General features: G+C 26.1%; 5 protein-coding genes across 10 annotated transcripts; 3 read left to right on the top strand and 2 right to left on the bottom strand.

The window, feature by feature from the left end:
- Positions 1 to 1,752: 1,752 nt before the first annotated feature.
- LOC122859665 (vascular endothelial growth factor receptor 1-like) lies at positions 1,753 to 4,300 on the bottom strand. The gene is made up of 4 exons (XM_044163350.1): positions 3,583 to 4,300; positions 2,805 to 3,372; positions 2,562 to 2,706; positions 1,753 to 2,472 (listed from the first exon to the last, which is right to left on the bottom strand). The coding sequence occupies exons 1-4, from the start codon at positions 4,298 to 4,300 to the stop codon at positions 1,753 to 1,755; spliced, it is 2,151 nt and encodes a 716-aa protein (XP_044019285.1).
- Positions 4,301 to 7,211: 2,911 nt separating this feature from the next.
- On the top strand, positions 7,212 to 9,272 carry LOC122858758 (tRNA pseudouridine synthase-like 1). Its single transcript, XM_044161878.1, has 4 exons — positions 7,212 to 7,361; positions 7,607 to 7,735; positions 7,803 to 8,084; positions 8,150 to 9,272. The coding sequence occupies exons 1-4, from the start codon at positions 7,315 to 7,317 to the stop codon at positions 8,646 to 8,648; spliced, it is 957 nt and encodes a 318-aa protein (XP_044017813.1). The 5' UTR covers positions 7,212 to 7,314; the 3' UTR covers positions 8,649 to 9,272.
- On the top strand, positions 8,674 to 9,448 carry LOC122859666 (dual specificity protein phosphatase 19). Its single transcript, XM_044163351.1, has 2 exons — positions 8,674 to 9,225; positions 9,425 to 9,448. Exons 1-2 carry the CDS (start codon positions 8,674 to 8,676, stop codon positions 9,446 to 9,448), a joined length of 576 nt encoding a protein of 191 aa, XP_044019286.1.
- Positions 9,449 to 9,538: 90 nt separating this feature from the next.
- Positions 9,539 to 12,935, top strand: LOC122858757 (SID1 transmembrane family member 1-like). The gene is made up of 9 exons (XM_044161877.1): positions 9,539 to 9,702; positions 9,776 to 9,974; positions 10,044 to 10,360; positions 10,419 to 10,656; positions 10,730 to 11,044; positions 11,110 to 11,662; positions 11,747 to 12,015; positions 12,098 to 12,319; positions 12,397 to 12,935. Exons 2-9 carry the CDS (start codon positions 9,798 to 9,800, stop codon positions 12,682 to 12,684), a joined length of 2,379 nt encoding a protein of 792 aa, XP_044017812.1. The 5' UTR covers positions 9,539 to 9,702; positions 9,776 to 9,797; the 3' UTR covers positions 12,685 to 12,935.
- Positions 12,936 to 13,068: 133 nt separating this feature from the next.
- Positions 13,069 to 25,151, bottom strand: LOC122858755 (acetyl-CoA carboxylase). 6 transcript variants are annotated; one of them, XM_044161873.1, is made up of 4 exons: positions 24,904 to 25,004; positions 22,107 to 22,398; positions 20,082 to 20,205; positions 13,069 to 19,913 (listed from the first exon to the last, which is right to left on the bottom strand). In XM_044161873.1, exons 2-4 carry the CDS (start codon positions 22,268 to 22,270, stop codon positions 13,251 to 13,253), a joined length of 6,951 nt encoding a protein of 2,316 aa, XP_044017808.1. In that variant the 5' UTR covers positions 22,271 to 22,398; positions 24,904 to 25,004; the 3' UTR covers positions 13,069 to 13,250. The 6 variants fall into 6 exon arrangements, with proteins under 6 accessions (XP_044017808.1, XP_044017805.1, XP_044017807.1 ...); XM_044161870.1 differs by lacking the exon at positions 24,904 to 25,004 and adding an exon at positions 23,562 to 23,798; XM_044161872.1 differs by lacking the exon at positions 24,904 to 25,004 and adding an exon at positions 23,661 to 23,793 and having other exon boundaries at positions 22,107 to 22,493.
- Between the last annotated feature and the right edge of the window lie 714 nt (positions 25,152 to 25,865).

Genomic DNA, 25,865 nt, shown 5'->3' on the forward strand with positions numbered 1-25,865 from the left:
GTTCATGTTCAGATAGTGTCAATCAACAAAGCACTCTTTCGTTCACAATAAATCATTATGATATACATCCTACTCATGTGAGCTATTTTTTAATTAATGATTATTGGAATAACAAAAAAAAATAAAACAAAAATCAACTTGGTATTGACTTGAAAACCTAATATTTTTTTTTTTTTTCTAGGAACCATGGATGGATGATGACGATATGATTTATGAGAAATCATACGACAATGAAACTATAACTTTAAAAAAAAATAAAATATCTTTCGGAGATGAAGGACATTACTCATGTCGTAATTATGATTATACCAAGCCTTATTATCATAAAGCTCGTATATATATCTGGGTTAAAAGTGAGTTTAAATGATTATTAATATTTTAAATAAAAATCTAATTTTTTAAATATTCTTTTTTTTTTTTTTTTAGCAAAAAAAAGTTTTTTTTCGAAGGTACCATTTCGAGTAACAAATGAAATTGTCATTAGTCCCTATGAATCCCATCTACAAGTTCCTTGTGTACCAACTTCACCGTGCTACGATATGAAATTATTTAAAGACTCAGAGGTAATTAATAAATTAATGCAAAAAAATAAAAAAAAAATTTATATTTTTTAAGAATATTATAACTTCAATATTATTATTAATTTTGTTATATTTTTTTTTTCTCATTTGTAGGAACTTAAAATTAATAAGACAAACGGTATTGCATTTGATCCTCGAGAAGGTTTTATGATTACAAATCTTAATCATATTTATGCTCCTATTAATTTTACTTGCTCAATAACAATGTATGGACGTACAGAAAGTGTATTATACCATTATACAAAATTTGACAAAGTTGTAATTAAAATGCTTAATTAAAAAATAAAAGAAGACGACAGAAATCTTTAAGTTTACAGCTTGAGAAAGAATCTTGAAAAAAAAAGAAAATTAAAGAGAAAATAAATAAAAAACCAGAGTAATTAGAGTTTTTTTTTATCGACTTGAAGAAAGAATGCTTCGACAAGGACCCAAAGCAATATTGCCAACTATTATTGCCAATTCATGGAGGTGTATATCAGTCATTCGTTTAAAAAGTACCTGCTGCAATTATGAATGGTAAAAATTTTATAAATGAGCCACACAATACAAATTTATTACTATATTTGATTTATTTAATTCAAATTTCAATTCATAAACAACTAGTTGAATAATTATATTTTATACAAAAATTATTATCAATTTAATGATAATTTATCATCGAATTAAAATTTTGTTATTTTTGATTATTATCAATGTTTATTAACTCCACAATATTTTTTGATGATTAATAGTATTAATAATAATTTAAAATATAAACTTAAAAATGCTTACCATCTTTGATTTGCAATTTAAATAAATTATGACCATTAATATAGTTGCAACAGAAAAAAAAAAAAAAAATTAAACAAACGAACATTATTTTAATTTCAAAGAAAGATACATATAAATATAAATGCCTCGCGTCAAGTATGAGAAAAAAAAAAAGTGGGAGAAATACCTATGTTCAATATTAAGTAGCAATATTAATATTAATGTTAAAAAAAAAAATTAATATATTTTTTTTTACATATTAATAAATATCTTTAAAAAATTAATAGGAGAAAATTGTGCACTAATAGGTATATTCCGTGTTTTACACAATAAAAAATTTAATAAAATGCTAGGGTTTTTAATTTTTCTAAGCCATCCAGATAAATCCAGACTTTTGCTCAGCCCCCTCCAGACTTCTCTCTTAGACTGTCTGGCAACCCTGCCGGCCGTTTATTCGTGGTGCAGCCCCCACATAATTTGGATTACGAGTCCAAAATAATTGTTCTTTCTGTCTTTGACTCAACATTGGCGTTAATTCAGTAGTTTTTTTATCCGAATCATTTGTACCATCGGAAGTTAAATCTGAACCCATTGATGACACAACATTATAATCGGGAGCAGACATTAATGATAAATAATCTTTTCTTCCACTCTCAAATGTTCGATTCATTTCCAAAAATCGATCATTCAAATTGATGTGAAGGTCAACTGTTTTTTTCTCCATTAATTTTGATAATTCTTCTATCAATTGTGAAAAGGTAGGCCGCTTTTGTGGTTTTCTATTCCAGCAGCGTTTCATTAATTCGTATATTTTCTCAGTTGAAAATTTCGGTTGCTTTAGTCTTTTTTCTTTTTTAATTTCTTCACACTGAGTTTGCAAATCCATATTAAAATATGGTGTCCAGCCGAGAGTGAAGAACTCCCACAACACAATGCCAAACGACCAGACATCAGATTGCGTTGAAAATATTAATTCACTAATGGATTCTGGCGCCATCCACTTGACTGGTAGGCATGTACCATTGGTTTTTTGGTAAATGCCACCCGCGTCAATATTTTTGGCGAGCCCAAAATCACAAATTTTCACGACATTACCATCCGATAACAGGAGATTTCTTGCAGCTAAATCAGCATGAAGTACCTAGAAAAATAAACAATAAATTGTAATACAAGCAGATAGTTTTTAAATCAACAATATTTTATTTATTAATGATAAATTATAAAAATTACCTTTCGTTGACTGAGAAACTCCATTCCTCTGGCAACTTGAAAACCCCATAAAATTAAGTCGTCAGTGCATATTGGTTGAAGTTTTTTATTTTTATCATCAGCTTTACGATAGGTTCTTACAGCATTATTACATGATGGTGAGTTACTGTTATTATCATTGAGAAAAAAAAAAAAAAATTACATATAATAACAAATAAAAAAACCATGAAAATATAATATTTTTTAACATATAAAATAACTTACGACTCTTCAGCATCATGATTACTTTTTTTGCCAAGTGAACGATTAATATTGCCATTATCATCAATTTGATTAACAAATGTTGTTCTGTTCAATATTATATGCTCGTGCAAATTTCCATAACGACAAAATTCCATAATAACGTATAATATACCATTAGAAATATTTTTGGTGCATGCACCAAGTAAATTCACAATGTTAACATGTTTTCTCAAATGTATCATTATTGTTAATTCATTTGAAAGTGCTGTTAAATGTGATGGATCACTTGTTTGCTTGACCATTTTAACTGCAACAGTTGTTTTAGTTCCTTTTTTAACAATTCCATTTGCTTCAGCTCGCCGAACAACACCAAATGCACCACTTCCTAATTGTTTACCAAGTACCAAATTATCAGATGAAAATTCAAACCTTTTATCATATGGTAAACATTTAATTTGATCAGTAATTGTAAGTGTTTCCTTTATTTTGGGCAATTCACTATTTACCAATTGTGATGTAGCAGCAAAAATTAACTGTTTACGTTTTGATTTTTCATCACTAAGTTTAGTATGCTGAATCATTATCCATGCTACTCCAAGAATTATAATAATAACAAATACTATTATTGTAAATATAATACCTCTTATTTTTTCATCATCTCCATTTTTTAAATTGATTGTTTGATATGTGCTTATTTCACCAACACGATTTTCAGCCCGGCAAGTATACTTGCCAGTACACTTTCTGAATAAATATTTTATAGTCAGTTGTTGATTATTATCACCAGTAACATACTCACATGTGTTATTAGTTAATAAAATTTCTGTATCATTTATAAACCATGTGATTGATGGTACTGGATAACCACGAACATGACAATCAAGTACAATTGATCCATCTGTACTTGGGTCATATTCAACTGTTTTGTTATACATATTTGTATGAACAAATAATGGTGCTAATTGATCATAAATAGTTACATTCATATCCATTGTATCAATTTTATTATCTTTTTTCTTCTCAGCCTTACATGCGTACATTAATGTTTTGATATTTGGTACTGATTTTATTTTTAAATCTGAATGATGGCTTGATATAGTTGTTCCATTTTCGATAATAATATTATTATTTGATACAATTTTTGTGCCATTTTGATAATACCAATTGGCATCTTTGTAGGTATGAATTGATGCCAAACACGACGCTTCGAATGAATCACCAGCAGTCGTTATATTTTTAGTTTTTATTATGCCAAAATCATCTGGTACATCAACCAATGATATTTTAAATATTTCCATTGAACAATCATCCTTATCATGAGCAAGACATGCTTCACATGTTACATCAACAGATCTTGTAACTTGCCATATAAATGTTGAATTTTTTTCACATAATTTCAATTTGTTCTTTTGATCAATCATGTCTTCACCAGACTTGCTCTTACCCAAAGACCATTGAATTTCTAGATATGGATATCCAATTGCATAGCAAAAAAATTCTGCAGTATCATTGAACATATAATATTTTTTTAATCCATATGCTTTTTTAATAACAGGTGTTCCTGTAAAAAAATTAATTAATTAATTGACATTTGAATAAGATTTAAAAATAATATGTAATAAATTTATAAGTACCTTCAATAATTAATGGTATACTGATAATTTTTTCAATATTTTTAAATGAAGATATTTGGACTTTCATAGTATAATTTCCAGCATCACTTAGTTGAACATTGTTTATTGATAATGCTGAATATTTGTTATTGTTGTTTATAATATATTTACCATTTGAATTAATTGGAATAATTTTATATCCATCTGGGTTGTACCATGTTATGTTTGTCTTTGCATGGCTTTCAGTATTTAATTTTAATATAACCAGCTTGTTTAACTTCGAGCTATAAAACTCTTTAGGTGCTGTTAAATTTATAGTTAGTGCATCAGATCCATGAACTGTTAAATGGACTGATGCACTTTTTTCACCATTAACACCATTCGTGATACATTTATACTCTCCAGCATCATTATGGCTCACGTTCAACAGTTTTAATTCAATGGTTTTTTTCGCATTTATCAGGTCTGAATAGTGTATAATAGATTTTAATTTTTTATTTTCGGTTGATAATTTGGACCAGTAAAATATGCTTTTAAATTTTTTAGATATATCAAAATACGTTGTACAATTTATTCTAACATCATCTCCTTTGATAACATTGACGACTGGATAATTTAGGTCAATTTTTGGTTCTCCAGAATCTAAAAATTAAAAATGTATTAATTAATTTTGTTAAGTAATTTTAAATGTAATTTTTAGTGACTTAAACTTTCAAAAAATATGATGATTTTTACTCGCAAAAAATTCGTCAATTTTCTTGACTAAATTTGCCACTAAATTGTCTAATTTTTTTTTGTTGATTAATTGACAATTATACGTAAATAATTTAACATATTAAAAAATTTTTATTATATTTTTTTAAATGTATTTTCGTTTAAGCTTAATAAAAAAGTAACTTACAATTTGCTGGACTTTTTAAATGATGAATCAAGTTTTCTGTTCGATTATACATTGTTATTGAACAGGTAAAATTTATGGGATCATGAATATAACTTTTATTTCTTATTGAAAAGCCTACTTGTGGATCGAATTCAACACCACTTGTAGCATTAATTTCAACTTCCTGCAAATTTGAAAAAAAAATGTAACAAGTTTAATGAAAAATTATCATCATCAATAATGACAATATTAAATTTTTATTCTGTCGTGTATTTTATTTTTTATTTATTTGTTTTAATAATTTTATGTATTTATTAATTACCTCTGAGTCTGTAAATAATTGAACATCATACGATTGGGAGGTAGGTATGCAAGGAATTACAAGTTGTGAATGAAATTCAATTTCACTTGTTACTTCAAATTTATTTGTTAAAAAAAAATGGTCCATTGCTAAAAATAAAAATATTTAATAGTAATAATTATTTATTTAAAATTAATTAATAAAAATGACTCACATTTAACCCATATAAATATATTTTTTGTGTTTCCTTCATTATCAATACATCCATACCGTCCTGAATCTTTATAAGTTGCATTAAATTTTTTATACGTTTTTGTTTTATTGTCTTTTAATAATATTTCATACACAAATGATCCAGCCTTGATACCAAAAAAGAAAAAAAAAAAAAAAAGGAAATACATGTATTAATCATTTATTTAAATAAATAGTAAATTTTTTTTTTTTATGAATGAATATCAAATTTTTAATAAACAAATATTAAGCCTTTGAGGCAATAACAAATTTTATATTTTTTAAATAATAAGTAACATATAAAAAACAACTTACATGATTATTATCTTCAGGGTAAATTAATGAAATACTTGTGATATTATTGTCGTCACTTAAACATGAAAATGTGAGTTGTTCATTTTCATTTATTTCAGCCCTTTCTTTATTTTTTATTCCCAAATAATCCAGTTGTAATTCTGGAAAAAAAATTAAATATTTATTATTATTATCCTTGGATTTTTTTTTTTTTTTTGTTTTCTTTTGTTCTTATTTTTCTGTAAAAAATTAAATTAAAAATAATAATAGATAAATATACTTCAGCTATACAGCAGTGATTTCTATTATTATTTTATACTTTATCTACTCATTTGATTAAATAAAATTCTAAGAAAAAATAATGTTTTTTTCCTCATAGACACAAAATATAATAAAAATAGTGTTTGTAAAATTACTGTTTTTTTTTTTTTATTATTAATATTTAACTCAGTTATAAATTATTGAAATTACAGAAAAAATTTATAAAATTATATTAATTAATAATAAAAAAAATTTTGAAAAAATCAATTAAACTTACCATGACTTATTGTTAAAATAAATAAGAAAAACAACAAACTTTTGAATTTAAAATGCATTTTATAATTAATATAAATATCAATTAAATATTATGACTTTAATTAAACCACGTTTTTTGTTGACACACCTTTTTAATGGCTAAGTTAATGACTTTCCACTTAGGCTTAGTATTAGACACTGTCAAAAAAAAATAAATTTATAAAAAATCAAAAATAAATAATATTGTTAATGATTTATCAGCTACCAACATTTATTTTTATTTTCTACTTTTAGTTATCGTTATCTCTAAACCAATAAACATTTTTAGAAATATTAATTAATGAAAAAATATTTTTTTCTATTCAAACAAATTTCAACTAAAGAAACAAAATAAACATCAATTTTTTTTCTATTGCAAAATAATTATATATATTTTTTTTAATTATTAAATTCTACGCTAATTTCTCATTTAAATTTTTGCAAATTTAAAAAATATATGAAAAAGTGTCGGTAATTTACCGACAAACAATTACCTTTCGAAAAAATAAAAATGGCGTATTTTTAAACTGAGGATAACACATGTACCTGCATTTACCCAATAAATAAAAAAATACAAATAAAAAAATTCCATTTAAAAAACATAAAATTACATTTATCATATTTAAATCACTTGATATTATTAAATAATATAAAATAATGGTTCGTTATTTAATGTTCATGTCCTACATTGGTACCAGATACAGGTAAAATTAATTAAATTTAATTTTTACAATTAAAATCCATAAAAAGCTAGGTTATGTTTACATTTTAGCTCAATAACTTCAAGTGATTATTGTTTATTATTGTTCATCCATTGTTTATGTCTAATTATATTTAAAAAACAATCATCATATTGATATCCTAAATTAATTATAATAAATATATTTTTGAATAATAAACAACAACATATATCTTAAACGAATTTTCATTTATTTATTTGTTTTGACAGAGGTGCTGCAAAACAAATTGGCTGTGAACGTCTGATAGATATTGATTCAATTCAAGGAGCTCTTGAAACAGCATTTCACACATTAAGACCCCGTAGTAAAATAAAGCCAGAAGTACAATTATCAAGCAGGTAATAAAATTTAACATATTTATATTTTATAAAAAACAAACAATAAATACTAAATATTTTGATCCAGAACAGATGCTGGGGTACATGCATTATGTAGTGCAGGACAAGTTGAACTTGAAAAACCAGAAGAAATTTTTTATGACTCCGAGATTACAAAAGCAAAATTAAACACATATTTTGCACGTTGTGGTCATGAAATTCGTTTAATGAATCTGTACCCAATAAGTGATGATTTCCATTGTCGAAAAAATGCATTATCAAGAACATATATTTACAGATTAATTGTTGCTAAAGATCCAAATGAACATAGAATTCCAATAGCTGAAAATGGACGTTCATGGCATATCAAGTAAAAACAATATTAAATAATAATAATTTAAAAATAGTATAGTAATTTTAAAAATTTATTTACAGAGGTGATAATATAAATATTGATGCTGTTAAATCAGCAACAAAATTATTTCTTGGTGGAAAGAAAAACTTTGAAACATTTGCTGGTCGAAATAGAACAAATCGTACCATAAATTATGTCAAAGAACTGAATAAATTGACAATTGAACCAGCATTACCATTGATGCCTGATGATCCTTATGCTGATAAATTCAATTACTGGCAAATAACAGTCAATTCAAGATCATTTTTATACAATCAAGTTAGACGAATTGTTGGTGCATTGGTTGGCATTGCTTATGGCTCAATAACAGAAAGAGATATTCAAATAATGCTGCAAGTACCAAATCATCAAAATTGGAATTGTCATGCTGTTTTGGCACCACCACAAGGTTTATATCTAAAACAAGTTGAATATAGCCAAGATGACCTGGACAAATATATCATTCAAGGTGAACAATTAGAAATAACACGTAAAAGAATTTTAGAAGAAAATCAAAAATTAGCATTAGCTAGTAATTAAACAATTTTTTTATTTATTATTTAATATGGAGAGTCTTCTTCGTGACAGGAAAAAAAATCTTAAACCAACAAATACAATATTGACAAATAATTTAGGTGAAAAATATGAAATAAATAATGAAGGTTTTTGTAAAAAAATTAATGATAAATGTTTACCATTTGTTGTTGATAATAAACCTGATTTAGAAGTTGTTAAAATAATAGATGGTGTTTATTTAAGCTCACAAGATCCAATTTATTGTTATGATATATTAAAAGAGCATAAAATTCAACATATTTTAAGTCTTGGAATTGAGCCAGATATAAAATTTTCTGGTATATCATATTATTTTATTGAGATACTTGATTTACCAGAATTTAACTTGACAAGTTATTTTGATAAATGTTTTAATATTATTGATAATTGTAAAGATGATAATATTTTGGTGCATTGTAATGCTGGTGTATCAAGATCACCGACAATTATCATTGCTTATTTAATTAAATATGTAAATATGAATTTTAATGAGGCTTTTGATACAGTTAAAAAAGCTAGACCTTGTGTAAGACCAAATGATGGATTTATCAAACAACTGAAGGCTTTTTATAACATAAAAAAATAATAAATAATTTTTAAAAAATACAATTATTTTGTTTATCATTATTTGGGTTATTTTATTGAGTTTAATTTATCATTATTTAAATTTATGAATGTCTTGAATATTCCACATATTTTTTTCTATTTTATTGTACAATTTAAACATGTTAATTTAATTAATATGTAAATTTTATTTTTAGATCGCCCATGAAGTGGCAAGTTAACTCAAACAACTCTAGAGGGAGTAAAAAACTCTGTTTATTTTTTTTTTTTTTAATCAAAAATAAATAATAAACAAACCTCTAAAAATCACCAAGTTATCCAATTTTTTTTTTTTTTTCATTCCAATGATGATATTCTTTGTATTTTATTGTGAAAAAAAAAAAAATGAACAATCATTTAATTGACATTAATTCAGCTGAATTTTAGTTGTAAGTAAAGAGCAAAAAATAAATAAAAATCTCATCAAAATTACCAAGTAAGTTTATAACTAATGTCATTGATGAATCATTATTAAATTAGAAAACTAATTGACTGTATTATAATTATAGGAAAAAAGAAAAAAAAAAAAACATGAAAACATTGATAATAAATGTGTTATCAATTTTATTTGGCATTTTAAATGTAAATGCATCAACAATTGATCCTCCACCACTTCATCCAGAAGTAATATTAGCAAATTATACAGAAACATACACAAAAACAATAAATAATACAGTTGAATATGTATTTTTATATCAACAAACAAATGTAATATAATTTACTATTCATTATCAATTAATTGTACTTGTATTTTAATGGAAATAATTTTTATTTTAGTACACTGATGGTGCAAGAATAAATGTTGAAAGTAATGCAACTCGTGATGAACCATTGATGGTTGTTGTTCGTCAAAAAAAAGGAATCTTATTTTGGCAAGTACCACTTTTAGTTGAAAGAACAAATTCTGATCCTCAGCTATATAATAAAACAAGTAGAACACTTTGTTCAGCATCATTGTACAGATCAATGTTTCATCATGAAAATAATTCTACTGCCTCTGAAGATGAATACATAACATTGAGTATATCATCTGGAAGTAAAAGTTCAGTTAGTTTTGAAGTTACTGTATTTAAACAACAAGATTTTTACATATCGTAAGTAAATGATAAAACAATTTTTGTTTATTGATTTATTGTTAAATATATTTTGTAGACCTGGTGAAAGAAGAAACGTAACAATTTCACCATCAGAACCACAATATTTTGGCTATAATTTTACTGATCAAGGTTCAAGTGGTTCTGTATTAATAAAAATTGAATCAGATACTGATACATGTATGACACTATCAATACAAAATTCAACATGTCCAGTATTTGATCTTGAAATGACAATTCCATATTCAACTGGTTACTGGCAAACAGTCAGTCAACTTGGTGGCATAACAATACCAGTAATTAAATTTTTAATTAAATTAACAAAACAAACTAAAATGCTTATTCTTATTTACTTATTTTTCATTACAGCGTGAAGCTTTTCCAGATGGTTTTTTTATTGTATTAGCTGTTAAAGGTGATGATACACGTTGTACAGGTTCAATGGGTTCATTGTATCGTAAAAAATATGTAACATTATCAATTAAAAAAAATATAACAACAGCTGATGGTTATAAAGCTGCATTAATTGTCATAACAATTGTTCTTGCTTTTTGTAGTTTTTATGTTATTGGTGTTATTTCAAATAATGCAAGAATACGAAGAAAAATTCTTCGTGATGATGTTGTCATTTCAGATGAACCAGAAATGCCTGAACAACTTCAAACACCAACAATTATTGAAGAGGTATTGATAATTAAAATATAGCATAATTTAATTTGTCAATTTAACTTTAAATTGTTGAATTTTAGCCAGGTCCTAGTCAAAGAAATTCAATTGAAGATGATTCATCACTTGATGAAGATGATATTGATATGTTAGATGACATAAAATATGACAAAGAAATATATCGTACTAAACGTGTACTTGCTGTATCTGATTTAGCAAGAAAAGATCCAAAAATATTACATCATAAATCAAGATTATATTTATATTATTTAATAACAATTGCTGTATTTTATGCATTACCAGTTGTACAACTTGTTTATACATATCAAAGAGTATTACAAGAAACTGGAAATCAAGATTCTTGTTATTATAATTTTTTATGTTCACATCCATTTTTTGGTTTTTCTGATTTTAATCATGTATTTTCAAATTTTGCATATGTTTTATTGGGTTTATTATTTATATTATTAACATATGTCAGAGAACAAAATGATTTACATTTTACAGAAATGAAAAAAAGCTTTGGTATACCACAACATTATGGTTTATTTTATGCAATGGGAGTTGCTTTAATGATGGAAGGACTTTTATCAGCTTCATATCATGTATGTCCAAATCACAGCAATTTTCAATTTGGTAATTTATTACTATTAATTATAATTATGTATATTATTTACTTGTAGAAAAAAAATTAATTTGTGTTAATTATTTTACTTACAGACACAAGTTTCATGTACATAATTTCTGTTTTATGTATGGTTAAAATTTATCAAACAAGACATCCAGATATAAATGCTCGTGCCTCAGTTACATTTGGTATTTTAGCATTGATAATACTTCTTGGTATGGTTGGTGTACTTGATGGCTCAAATACATTTTGGATAATATTTACAATATTTCATGTTATTGTTTGTTTATTTTTAACTGCCCAAATATATTACATGGGAAGATGGAGATTTGATCGTGGTACCTATCGTCGAATAATGGTGGTATGTTGAAAAAAAATATTTATTATTATTTGATAAAGAATTAAGAGAGAGAATTAATTAATTTAGTTGTTGTTTTTTGTAGACTTATACTCATGATGCTAGAGCAAGTATTGGAAGTATTTTAAGACCAATGTATATTGGTCGTTTTTTGTTACTTCTTATTGCAATTTTTTGTAATATTGCTCTTGCTGTTGTTGGAAATGTTTATCATGCAAGACATCAAGAAAAAGATTTTGCAACATTTTTACTTGCTATTCTTATGTTTAATTTATTATTGTACATGTTTTTTTATATTGTCATGAAGGTGAGTTGTCTTTTTATCAAATTATCAACGAGAAAGGATTATTTTAATTAATAATGTTAATTTTTTTTTTCTTTTAGATTTGTCACAGAGAAAAAATATTATTACAACCATTGTGTTATATTATTTTGTCATTTATCATTTGGGGTTTTGCATTACATTTTTTTATAAATAAATCGGTATCATGGGCATTGACTCCAGCTCAATCAAGATTCTACAATACTCCATGTAAAGTTCTTAATTTTTTTGATAATCATGACATTTGGCATTTCTTGTCAGCATTAGCAATGTTTTTCTCATTTATGGTACTACTCACCCTTGATGATGATCTTGAAGATACACATCGAAGTCAAATACCTGTATTTTAAATGTCAAAAAACAAAATGAAATTAATCTATCAGGCTGTAATAATTAATAACAAAGTCAAGAAAAAAACTAATTAATATATAAATATTTTTTTTTTTAATGTTTAATCCCAGTGTACAATTATTTAATTATTTTTCTTTTTTTAATTCATTGCAGCATCAAAATAGTTTTATTACATATTTCATGATACTTGATTTCTTTTTTATAATTTTTTTCTAATTTTTTTTTTAATAAAATAAAATATGTGTATACAATTGTTTCTGTGAGATAATTTATTTTTAAATTTATAAAACTGTCATGATAATTTGTATTGTCATATGTAAAATAAATTAAATCAATATGAAAATTGAAATAAATTGTGATAAAAATAAAAAAAATACATTTAAAATTTATACAGAGAAAATATTGTTGTATTTATTTTTCTACATAAATTATTTGTTAATTTTTAACAACAAATATTTCATTGATTGTTTTTTGAAAAAGAAAAAAAAAATCTAAAGAATGTATAAGTTGATTTTCTAATAATAATAATAGTAATAAAAAATAGAAATATTGAATTCAACTAAATTTATGATGAACCACTGGAATCATTGTGATGTTCTTGATTTGATGAATCAAGTTGTACAAGTGTTCTCATAAGTTCAGCTCTTTCAGATGGTTGAAGTCTGTGTGCAATTTCAAGAGCAGCATCTAATCTAACATCTGGACATTTTTCTAGTGCATCTTTAACATGTGTTACAACAGCATCTTTTTTAACACAATCAATATTTCTAATAACAACACTATTTTCATTATTACGTTGTTCTTCTAACCATTGTACAACAGCTTCATCTTGTTCCCAAAGATATGATTCAGTTGTTCCTTTATCTTCAACAAACCATCTTCTTAACATTGCATCAACTTGTCTAACATCAAGACTTGGTTGTGTTTCAAGTATTTCACGTCTCAATTCTTCTTCTAATAAACGTCTACGTAATCTCCAATATAATGATTTTCTAGCCATTTTCCATGGTATTATATCATGAATTGTATTTTTTTCTAACATTCTTTCTGGTGTATCATGAAGATCAGAAAAATGTACAGCAACTTGATGATACATTGGTGTTAATATATTTTCACGTGTTTTAATTTCAGCTTCAATAATTGATTTATCCTCTGGACTAATACCAGCTGTTATTTTTTCTTTTAATTTAATAATTTCATTATCAACACGATGAATTGTTTTAATAATATCTTTTTTACGAAATTTAATTTCAACAATTCCCTCTGGTTCAAGTACACCACCACGACTTGTTGTATCAGCAAACATTTCCATATGTCTTGGATTAATTGTTGTATCAACAACAGCCCATGCTCCACCACGTAATTCACCATTTGGTGGTATATATATAAATACAGGACGTGTATATTCACGTAAACCATCAACAATATATGCACCAAATTTCATAATTTGTTCATACATATCTTTCATACCACCAGAAAAACCACGCCAATTTGCAAATATAAATAATGGTAATTCTTCTCTAGCAAAATCTTTAATAGCTTGTGCTGTTTTAAATGCTGAATCTGGAAACCATACTTGTCCAGCTTGTGATACTGTTTTAGCTTCTGAATCTAAATTTGCTGGATCAGCTGGAAATTGAAATTCAACAGTACGTGTTTCAACAGCAACAATACCACATGGTATACCACCTAATCTAGCACGTCCAGTAACAACTGTTTGTGCCCATGGACGCATTATTTCTTCCCATGTACCAGCATCAAAAAAACCAGATTCAAATGTATTATCATCAAGCATACGTCCATCAAGCATAAAACGTGGATCATATGGTGTTTTTGTTGGTAAAAATCCAATTTCACGATCAACTGGATCAGATGGTATTATTATTGGTAATGAATAACCTTTATGTTTTGGTACCATTGATATCCAACGTAATACAGTTGCAATACCATCTAAATCACGTGGTGCTGTTGTATGTGATATACCATTATGATACATTATTTGTATACCACCAAGTTGATTATTTGATGCATATACTTCACGTCCAAGTACAGCATTTAATGCACGATAACCAGTTAAAATAATATGTGAATTTTCAATTTGTATAACACGTTGTCCTAAACGTAATAAATATGAACCAATACCAATAGCACGACATGATGCTATTGATATTGTAACAATATCATCATATGCTTTTGATGTTTCACCAGCAATCATACCAGCATATTTTAAATTTTCAACACCTAAACCATCATCTTTACCAATAATATCTGTTATTTTATATCTTGATTCACCACAATCTTCAATTAATACAGCTTTTATTGAATTATATGGTGCAAGTCTTGCATAATCATCTGGTGTTAAATAAATATATTTAAATCCTTTTTCTGGTATATTTGCATCTTCCCAACATATACGAAATAGTGCTTTAACTTCTTCAGCAAGACCAATACGTGCACCAGCATTTGCTGAAAAATATATTCTTGGTATACGTTTTTCACGTGCTAATTCACTTGCACGACAAAATACAATATCTTCTTTCATACCAAATGAACCAATAAGATATGTTATATCATTTGCAATTAATATTATATCACGTCCATCTGGATATTCTGGTGTGTATAATGTCATACGCCATGCAACCATACCAATATTATTTTCACCAGGTAAACGTTTTTGTTCAATTAAATTATCATTATCATCAAGTACTAATTCAATATATTCAATTAATGGACTTGGTATTATATTTTTATTATCATTTAATAACTGTGGTCTATCTTCAATATATTTAATCCATGATTTTTCAATTTGTTGACGAAACATATCTGGTAAATCATAAACATATGTTGTACCAGCACTTTGTGCTTGAAATCTTTTAGCTTGTAAATAATCTTTAGTTAAATATGGTGTTAATATTGGTAAACCATGCATTGGACCAATACGTGATGATGTTGTTGTACCACCACCACAATATGATTCAAATCTAATAATACCAGTTTTTGGATCAATAACTTCTGTATATAAATGTAAATCAATACTATAACCACTGTCATTTGCAATACAAAGACGTACATTATGAGTTGATTTACCTGGTGATGTACGTATTGTCATTTTAATTTCAGCTGTACGTACACGTAATTTCCATAATCTTGGTCCATATCTTAGTACCATACTTGTAACACTTTCTTCAATTCTAGCTAAATCCATTATAACTGTTGGTACAAAATTTAAAAATATATGATTACAATCAGTACGTTTAGCTAATGGATGAGAAAATGCAACTTCCAATTCATCCATTGCTTCAAGTAATACACGTTCACCTTCATTATGTAAATAATCAAAACTAGCTTCTTTTGTTATTAAATCAGAATGACGTATTATTGAACGTATGAAAAATCTGTAATCAGTTATTTGTTGTCCTTTTGGTACTTTAGCTTGTCCAAGATACAAATGCATTTTTTGATTTGACGTTGGTAATGCCTCAAGATCATATGTTTTCATACGATTTAATTCAAGTTGAAATGCACAACCAGGCTCCAAATGACGATATATTTTATCCTCAATAAAACCATCTCTTTGACGAAACGTAAAGAATTTTGGAAATTGACGTTTTTGTAGAGCAGCAAATGTAACACGTCTTATACCACGTGATACTAGTTCATCTTTATTTTGTGAACACCAATCACCAAATAAACGTGCCATTGTTGAATCATCTTGATTACCATTATCTTGTACAGCAATACTTAAACAATGTACTGGTTCACTTAATTTTTTTTCATTTAAATCAACTTGTACACCACCAGCTGGTTCATTTGTATTTGTTGATGTACTAAATGATACATTTATTGATGTACTATGACGTGATTCACTATTACCAGCAGCATCAACAGCTTCTAGAACTCTTGCTGATACTGAATTTGGTGATGATAAATCTTCAAGTAAATCTAAAACTTCATCTGAATATTGACTAAATTGTTCTAAATTTTGAAATGCAGCCATTGCACCAGTACGATGATTTATTGTTGATGATGTTTGTCTATTTGGATGATTATTTGGTAATAAAAATTGATAATATATTAATGGTATTTCACCAGATAATTCTAAATGTTGTAAACATGTTAATTCATAACTAATATATGCACGTCTAACATAAACTTCAAGTGCTGCATTACAAACAGCACGATTTGTATGATAAAAAAAATCATGTAATATATCAAATATTGATGTTTCTGATAATATTAATTTTTGTAAATTTTCAGGATGAAAATCATGACCATACATATCAACGGCAGATAAAAATATTGATTCCATTTGATTATGACGTAGTTCATATGCTGGTTGATGTGCTGCAATTAACACTTGACGTGCACGTAAAGCAACTCTACTATGTTCAGAACGATTTAATGATGTTAATTCAGTTAATGATGTTGCAAGTTCATCAGTTAAACCAGGTTCATTTGCCCATAAATGATCAATCAACATTGTAACTAATATATTTTTTTTAGTAACATTATTATGACTGAATATTGTATTTGTAACCATGGCCATATCATCTTTGTGTAATTGTATTAATGCTGATACACATTTATCATAGTGTCCCTGTTGAAATTGACTTTCAACAATATAATATTGACGTAATAATTCATGTACAGCTGTTTTCATTCTACCTCTAATGCCATTTCTGTATCTTTGTACTAATCTAACAATAGCATCAGTTGTTAAAAAGAATACATCACGATCAGAACGTTTTGATAATGTTGCTGCATGTCCATCAATAACAGCAGCAATTTGTTGACTTGGAAATTGTGCTAATACAGATGTTATATTTCTCTCATAAAGTGTCATTAATTTACGTATTTTTTTTTCAACAGATATTGGTATTCTACCAGATATTGTTGATATAACTTCTTGTAATTCAAGTAGTGGTAAACTTGGATCACGTAATGAACCCATGAATTTTTCAATTAATTCACGTAATCTTGGTAAATGATATGGATCTGGTAGACAATAACCAGCCAATGTATTTTCTAATGCAGCACGATATTTTTGATGTAAAGCATTTAACTTTTCTGGTACTGCTGATGATATTGGTGGTGGAAATTGTCCAGTATATTCTTGTGCTCTTGTAACAAGTGATGGATCATCAAGTTCTAAATGTGCAATTAATACACCAGCTTCAAGTACAGCACCAGGACGTTTAACATAAAATACACTACCAGATTCACTAGCTGTTATTGTCATAACCATTTTCATAACTTCAATTTCAGCATATGCTTGTCCAGCATCAACATGACCACCATCTTCAACTAAAAAACTAACTAATTTACCAGCTGTTGGTGCACGTAATAATGATGGATCATTATCTTTTTCAAATATACATGTTTGATTACCAATAACAATTCTATAACGATCAACTTCTTCTCTCATATATGTTGTAAAACTAGCACCATCAAGTGATATTAATAAACCACTATCAGATAATCTATGTACTTCAATTTCTTTATATGCACCATTCATTATTAAAAAATATGAATTTGGACCACATTTTGTTGCTTGTACTTTATATTTCCATCCATTATTAATAAGTTCAACATCAACAACATTATTTAAATCATTACCAGCTTGTATTTGTCCTTTTTCCATAGCTGTTTGAAAACCATTAAATGCTGCTGATATTGTACAATCAGCAATATGTAATGCACCACATGTTACTGCTAATAATACATCTGGTTTATCTGATTTAACACGTTCAGCAATTAGCGCATCTAACCATGCTGTATCAATATTATTTGTTAAAAAACAATCTGTTTCTAATAATGTTATTAAATATTCAACAGTTGTACGAAAATCACCACGTATACTTAATTCTTTAAGTGCAATAACTAAATTTTCACGTGCTTGTGAACGATCTTCACCCCATGAAAAACAATGACCAAATTGTGAATCAGCAAATTCATGAAGACCACCAGATGCACCAACTGAAAAATAACCCCATACATTTTTAGATGAACGAAAATTTAATTCTTGTACTGTTCCTGAACTTGGTTTAAAACCTTCATCTGGATTTTCAGATGTTATTCTAGCAGCAATAACATGTCCCCATGGTTGTGGTTTATGTTGTGGTTGATCAAAATCAATTACTGAATTACCCCATGGTGATTCACCATATAATAAACGTATATCTTTTATATGATTTAATGGTAAACCCATTGCAATTTGTAATTGTGCTGCTGGTAAATTAACATCTGATACCATTTCTGTACATGGATGTTCAACTTGTAATCTTGGATTTAATTCAAGAAAATAATATTTACCAGATGGATCATATAAATATTCAACAGTACCAGCTGATACATAACCAACCATTTTAGCTAAACGTACTGCTGCTTTTTCCATTTCTTCAAATATTTCTGGTTTAGCAATAACAGCTGGTGCTTCTTCAATAATTTTTTGATGTCTACGTTGAATTGAACAATCACGTCCAAATAATGATATTGCATTACCATAATTATCAGCAAGTAATTGTACCTCAAGATGACGTGCACATTTAGCTAATTTCATAATAAATATTGGTGAACCAGGTACTTCTGTTTGTACTTGACGAAATAATGTTGGTAATTCTTCAACATTTTCAACTTTACGTATACCTTTACCACCACCACCCTCAGATGCTTTAACCATTATTGGAAAACCAATTTTATTTGCTGCAGCAATACATTCTTCAACTGTTGATACACAACCTTTACGAAATAAATCAGATGATATTTTTATTTTTTTACCAGAATATTGAGCTTTTAATTCTGAACCAGACCATGGTAATGTTGGTACATCTGCTGTTTGTGCAACAATTGATGATGCTATTTTATCACCCAATGCCCACATTGCACGTTCAGATGGTCCAATAAATGATACATCATGTTTATGTAATAATTCTGGTAATTTTGGATTTTCTGATGCATGTCCCCAACCAGCCCATACAGCTTGTACCTGTGTACGTAATGCAATGTCAACAATCAGCTCAACATTTGCATAATTATTATTATTTGTTCCACCTGGTACTGGTACATATTGATCAGCCATTTTAATATATTCAGCATTTGCTTTTAAATCTTCTGGTGTTACCATTACAACAAAACGTATTGAACGTTCATTTTTAAACATTTCATATGACCAACGACGTATTGAACGCATACATTTTACTGCAGCAATACCATTATTTGCAATAAGTACCTGAAAACAAAAAATTATCCATTAATTATTCATTTTATATTTGAATATTTTGTTAATGACAATTTTAAATAACATGGGATCAGAGTACAAGGTGAATGAATGAAAAAAAAAAAAACTTTGAATTGCAAATTAAAACAAGGAAAAGGAGAAATCATTTTTGATGATTACCTTGTTGATAACTTTGGTACCAGAAAAACGATGTACAAATTCTTCAGGTGTTGCTACAGTAAAGTCTTTTTCTTGACCTTGATTTTGCGCCAATATCATCACCGTGCCCTGCGACATGCTGGGCCTAAAACATCAATCAAAAAAAAAAAAACATAACAATGTATTAATATATTTATTTTGTTTATATATTATGAATATTTTTTTTTGAAAATTTTGTAATCAATAGAAAGGGGAAAGTTGTGTTGTCATTCAGTGGACTTTGACTCTTCAAAAGTCAATGAAAATATCTGGATAGTAATAGTGAAAGTAACTTGCAAGTTTCTAGATGAAATATTTCACAATAAATTATATTTTTTTTTTTGTTAAATTATAATTACAATTATAACTCATTTAATTATTTAATTGTATTTATTTATTTCAACATCTTGATTAAATTTGATTTGTTGTTGTTGTTGTTTTTGTTAAATTAAATTTTCTATTTTATGGACAAGTGGACTTTGATCTACAACGCATTTATACACCGGAAATTCATGTATCATTTTATCCAAGTCCAGGTAATTAAAAACATCAATGATTAATGCATCAAAAACGTAAATAATTTACTAATTTTAATTGATAATTAATTAGAAAAGTAAATATCAAATTATATTATCATCTCACTGTTTTGTTGAAATTTTTATATCAAAATTTTAATAATAAAAACAACTGTTAAAGTAAAGAACCAATGATAAACTGAAAAAATTATTCAAGGATTAAATATATTTCCTCGTTAATTATTTTAATTATTTAAAAAAAAAAAAATGATTATACAATAAATAATTGATAGTTTGTTTGATAGACAAATTAATTTGTCATTTTGTCAATAATAATTTAATTACGTTAGGCCAGTTGTTGATGGTACAGTCAGTGATGTTGATGATATTTTATTAAAATTATTTTCATTTGATGATGGTTGATTTTCAATGATATCAATACCATCTTCAAATATTGGTCTACTTGGACCAGCAAGTAAATTATCAGAACTTTTCCACATTGGATCCTTTTCATCACGTTGAACTAATACAAATCTTTTCATTCGTTTCATTATTTTAATTTTTTTTAAATTTCAAATTGCTTTAACACCACTTTTGGCTACACCTTTTTCTTGATAAAAATTATCCACTTTTTTCCTGGTTCATCAAGTATATTATTGTGTATATATTTGACGTTAACAAGTCGAATGATCAGACAATACTGGTTTTAAAATATTATGGAAGAGGTGAATATTTATTTCCAGTTGTACAACAAAATTCCCCACTACTCTTCTTAATTGCTGTTGTGTATGAAAGTTGATGTTTTTAAACAGGTGTAATTTTAACACGTGGCTTCAACACGTTGCAGGAAAAAATAATAATAATTGCATGATAATGATAAGAACATGTTGTCAACAAAAAATAATCAATCAATTATAAATAAATAATGTAAAATTTGTTCTTTTTTAAATTTAAATAAAAATTTTTTTATTATTAATTTTTGTTGTTTAAATAATTATTAACAATTAGAATAATTATTAATAAATATATTTTAGATGATTAAAAATATAATAATTATATTTGTTAATGATTTTTAGTGTATAGTTTTTTTTTTTTTTGAGATTAAGTTATTTAAACAGGCCAAAGAGAAGAATGTATTTTGTGGATCAGTCGACATACCGCCTGACTTGTAAGAGCCAATCAAAATGAATTGTCTACTGGCTCATTATTTTCATAATGATACATCCAGAAAAATATACAGACAAATACTTTGTCTAAATAAAAAAAAAAAAAAACCAAGTTTGTCTTTAGAAAATCCTTGATCTTGATTTTTAAAATAAATTTTCTTTAAATTTAAAAATGATAATTAAATAAAATGTAAAATATTGTATTAAAATTATTTAATTTATAAAAAACGTATAAATAATTTAATTCTGTAAAATAATAAATAAATAATATTTTTTTTTAAATAAAATTAAAATTTAAATGAAAAAAAATAATATCGCTCTTTCACCTGAGGCGTTTTCGACGTTCCATCAATCCAGGAAGAAGAGTTCCAGGTGGTTGAAGTTGACTAAAATCATTGGAGTCATTATCACCAGGAAATGAATCTTCAACTTCTAAATCCTCACTTGTATCTGGTACACCAACCACAAAACTCACTGGTGCCTCAGACATCCTGCTTATTTCCAATTGATTATCCTCTTTTTTATCAATAACAATTTCTTCAATTAAAATTTCTTTATTTTCCTCGTTTGACAAGTTGCTGTTGTTGTTGCTGCTGTTGTTGTGGTTGTTGTCGTTACCTTCAAAATTTTAGGTGGTTTTTTTTTTTTGTTCAATTGATGATTATCATAAATGATCTATGTCTTCCAGTTATTATTTAATGCCAGTATGTCCTCTTCACAATCATTTACATTCAATTATTATTCAAAAAAAAATTCACAAAAAGTAGAAACCCAATGAAAAGTTTTATTTTTTCATGCAGATGTTTTGTTAATTTTTGTTCGTTTTTAAAAAAGCCATGAGTGATCAAACTTGAATATTAATTTGTATTTTTATATTTTTTTTTTATGCAGCAAACATGCAGGAAGCTGTTGTTTTTTTTTTAAATTTAAAAATGGAATAATATTTAATTTATAAACTTGAAGAAAAAAAAAATTAAAATGTTAATTACTGAATGAGTTGTAAAAACAACTGTTGAATGAATTGGGAGCACCTTTATATTTTAAATGTTGTAGACAACATGCAGAGGTCACGAGGACAAAACGTGTTAATCAAATGTATGAAATTTATGAATTGATGGACTTAGTTCCCGATCAAAATTTAATAAATAAAAAAAAAATTAAGTACGTAAATTGTATCATGAAACCTTTAGATTAATAATTATAAAAATAAATTTGTTTGTTTTTAATTTTTAATGATAGCATCAATAACAGTGTTGTACTTTACTCTTCAAGCCTTCACTGAGAAAATATTATTTAACTCTTTTTAAAACCACTGATAAATTATTAATAAATTTTATCAACAAAGCAAAAATTTAAATTTAAAATTCTTCAAATAACGAGTAATCATTTTTTTTTTATTTTTTTTTTTTGATGACAATAATTAAAACATCACAGTGAATTTTTTTAAAGCATTAATAAAAAATTAAAAATAAAATTATTTAATGCAGTTATAGTTGCACTTGTAATAATTAAAAAAAAAAAATAAATATTAATAATTTTTTTTTGTAATTTATACAAAATAAAAGAATAATAATTTAAATAAAATTTCCAATAGTTTTTTAAAATTAATTTTAACAATTAAAAATAAAAAATAAAAAATAAAAAAAATAAAATCATTTATTAGCTTGTTGTTTAAATTCACTACCAAAGTTTTGATTTAAAAAAACAAAAAAATAATTATTTAATTATTAAATAAATTTTTTATTTTTGCAACTATAACTGCACTGTGCTTTTGGTTATACCAGCGATGAAATTGAGCAGTCCACGAAACATGCTGACGATGATATTTATTAATTTAAATAATTTAAAAATTTTTTTTATTCAATGATTATTATTAACACCTTCACTCAATAAATATCCATTTTGTTATAATAAATTTCAATTTAAAAATAAATAAAAAATGGATAATTTTATTTAATTTATTTTAAAATAGTTTATGTCAAAAACCGTGGGCATTTGACGATTGACGACAACAGACTGAATGAGGCCCGTCTGATGATGATACTCCGGAAAATGGTTCAGGGGTCGAAACTCGACCGAATGCCGATTGGTGACGATTTTTATATTACTTGTTACATTCAATCGTACGATCAACTATTTTTTATTTTTTTAAAAATAATTCTTTATCAGTTTTCTAACCAATCAAGTAAACAAATTTTTTTTTTATTTCTAAAATAAACAACGTACAAATAAATATTCATAAAAAAAAAAAAAAAATACACATTTCTAGACTGCAGATAGTAATTTGCAATCAATGCAAAATATATTTATTTAAAAAAATACTTTTTTCTATTATACAAAAATTGATTATTATTATATTTTTTTATCAATGGTAAATAAAAATTAAACTTGACATGTTATCAATTTTAACCTTGACTAATTTCTATTATGCAAATTAAAAATATTTAAAATTCATCTGGCAAAATTTATTTATTTACGTCTTAAAATTTTAATAAAAAATTATATAATTTATTTTAATAACAAAAAAAAAAAATAGTCAAAGTTACTACCACAAATCTCAGTTAAAAATAAAATAAAACAAATGATAAAGTTAAATGATATGCAATATCATTCGATTTTTAAATGCCAATAATGAACCACGTGCGTCATTCGTGATTAAAAAATAACTCCAAAACCAAAATAAAAAAATAAATAAAAAAAAAAACACTAGAATAATTTTAACAGCTGATAAAAATGAAAAAAAAAATTCATAATTACTCTTTTTATTATAATTTAATTTAGAAAAAAAAAAAATAAATAATAACAACAACAACAAAAATTGAAACACGTCGACAACGTGTTATGTATACGTAATCAAGGCCAAATAATAATGCTGATTGGTTAAAAATGAATGTCACGCGACAAAAAAAAGGCTCCTATTGGTTAGTTTATTTTGTTACCCATGCGCAGTACAATTCCAAACAAAAAACACGCGCAACTCTATATAATTGCATATAAAAAATAATAATAATAATAGTAAATAAATATATGACATAAAAAACCAGTATGAGATAATGATTATGAATAATTGTGATAAATAAATTAAATTAAATTAAAAATTGATAAATAAATTGAATAACATACCGGTGACGTATTTTACGCATTTGAGGTGCCTGGAGGTTAGGCGAACACTTTTCCTCGTCACCTGTCATTCAACACTTTATTTATAAATAAATAAATTATTATTATTTTATTATTGTTGTGTAAATTAATATGATTGTTTAATTGATAACTGTGTTGATTTATTATGTTTAATAATTTGTTGATTATGATGACGCGAGAAACAAGTTAACACTCAAAAATCAAGATCACGTTTTTCTACGTCACTAGAATTAGAAGAACACCCTCAAATAATATCGTCATGCGTCGTTTATAGTTTCCGGTAATTTTTAGCCCTTAAAACCCTTGACAACCCTGTTTGAGCCCTTTAATTATTGACCGGTGGTTATGGGAAATATCTACTTTATCAACTGAGAATCATTCTTTTTTTTTTTCATTCAAATTAGTTTTAGTTATTAACGCTAGATTTTCATTTGAATATGATTCAATATGATTGGTTTATTTATTTTTTTATATAAAAATAATTTGTCAGTTGTGTTTTACTCATTGTTGGATAATTGTTTATTGTAAATTATTTATTGTAAAAAAAAAAAATGGCAGATTTAGAGGATCATGAAAAAATTGCAGAAGTTTTATCTCGAGTATGATTTTAAATAGCTGGGTAAATATTATATGTATTAATTTGATTTTTAATTTACAGATTTTATTGAAATTTTCACAAAAATATGATAAAAAAATTAAAATGTCCAAGAGGTTTCATCATATTGAAATTGGAATGATACGTGATGGTGATATTTGTGAAATTCAATTGTCAAATTATGGAAAAATAATAAATAAAAATGATGAAATATATGATATTTGTAAATTTGGATATTCAGATATGGTAATTAATGATGAGAGTGTTTTAATTATTGCAATTATTAGAAATTTTAATTCAAATGAAGAGGAAATATTTGATGTGTCATCTTGGAGAGGAACAATTAGAG

This window comes from Aphidius gifuensis, linkage group LG6, assembly GCF_014905175.1.
Source record: "Aphidius gifuensis isolate YNYX2018 linkage group LG6, ASM1490517v1, whole genome shotgun sequence".
Lineage (NCBI taxonomy): Eukaryota > Metazoa > Arthropoda > Insecta > Hymenoptera > Braconidae > Aphidius > Aphidius gifuensis.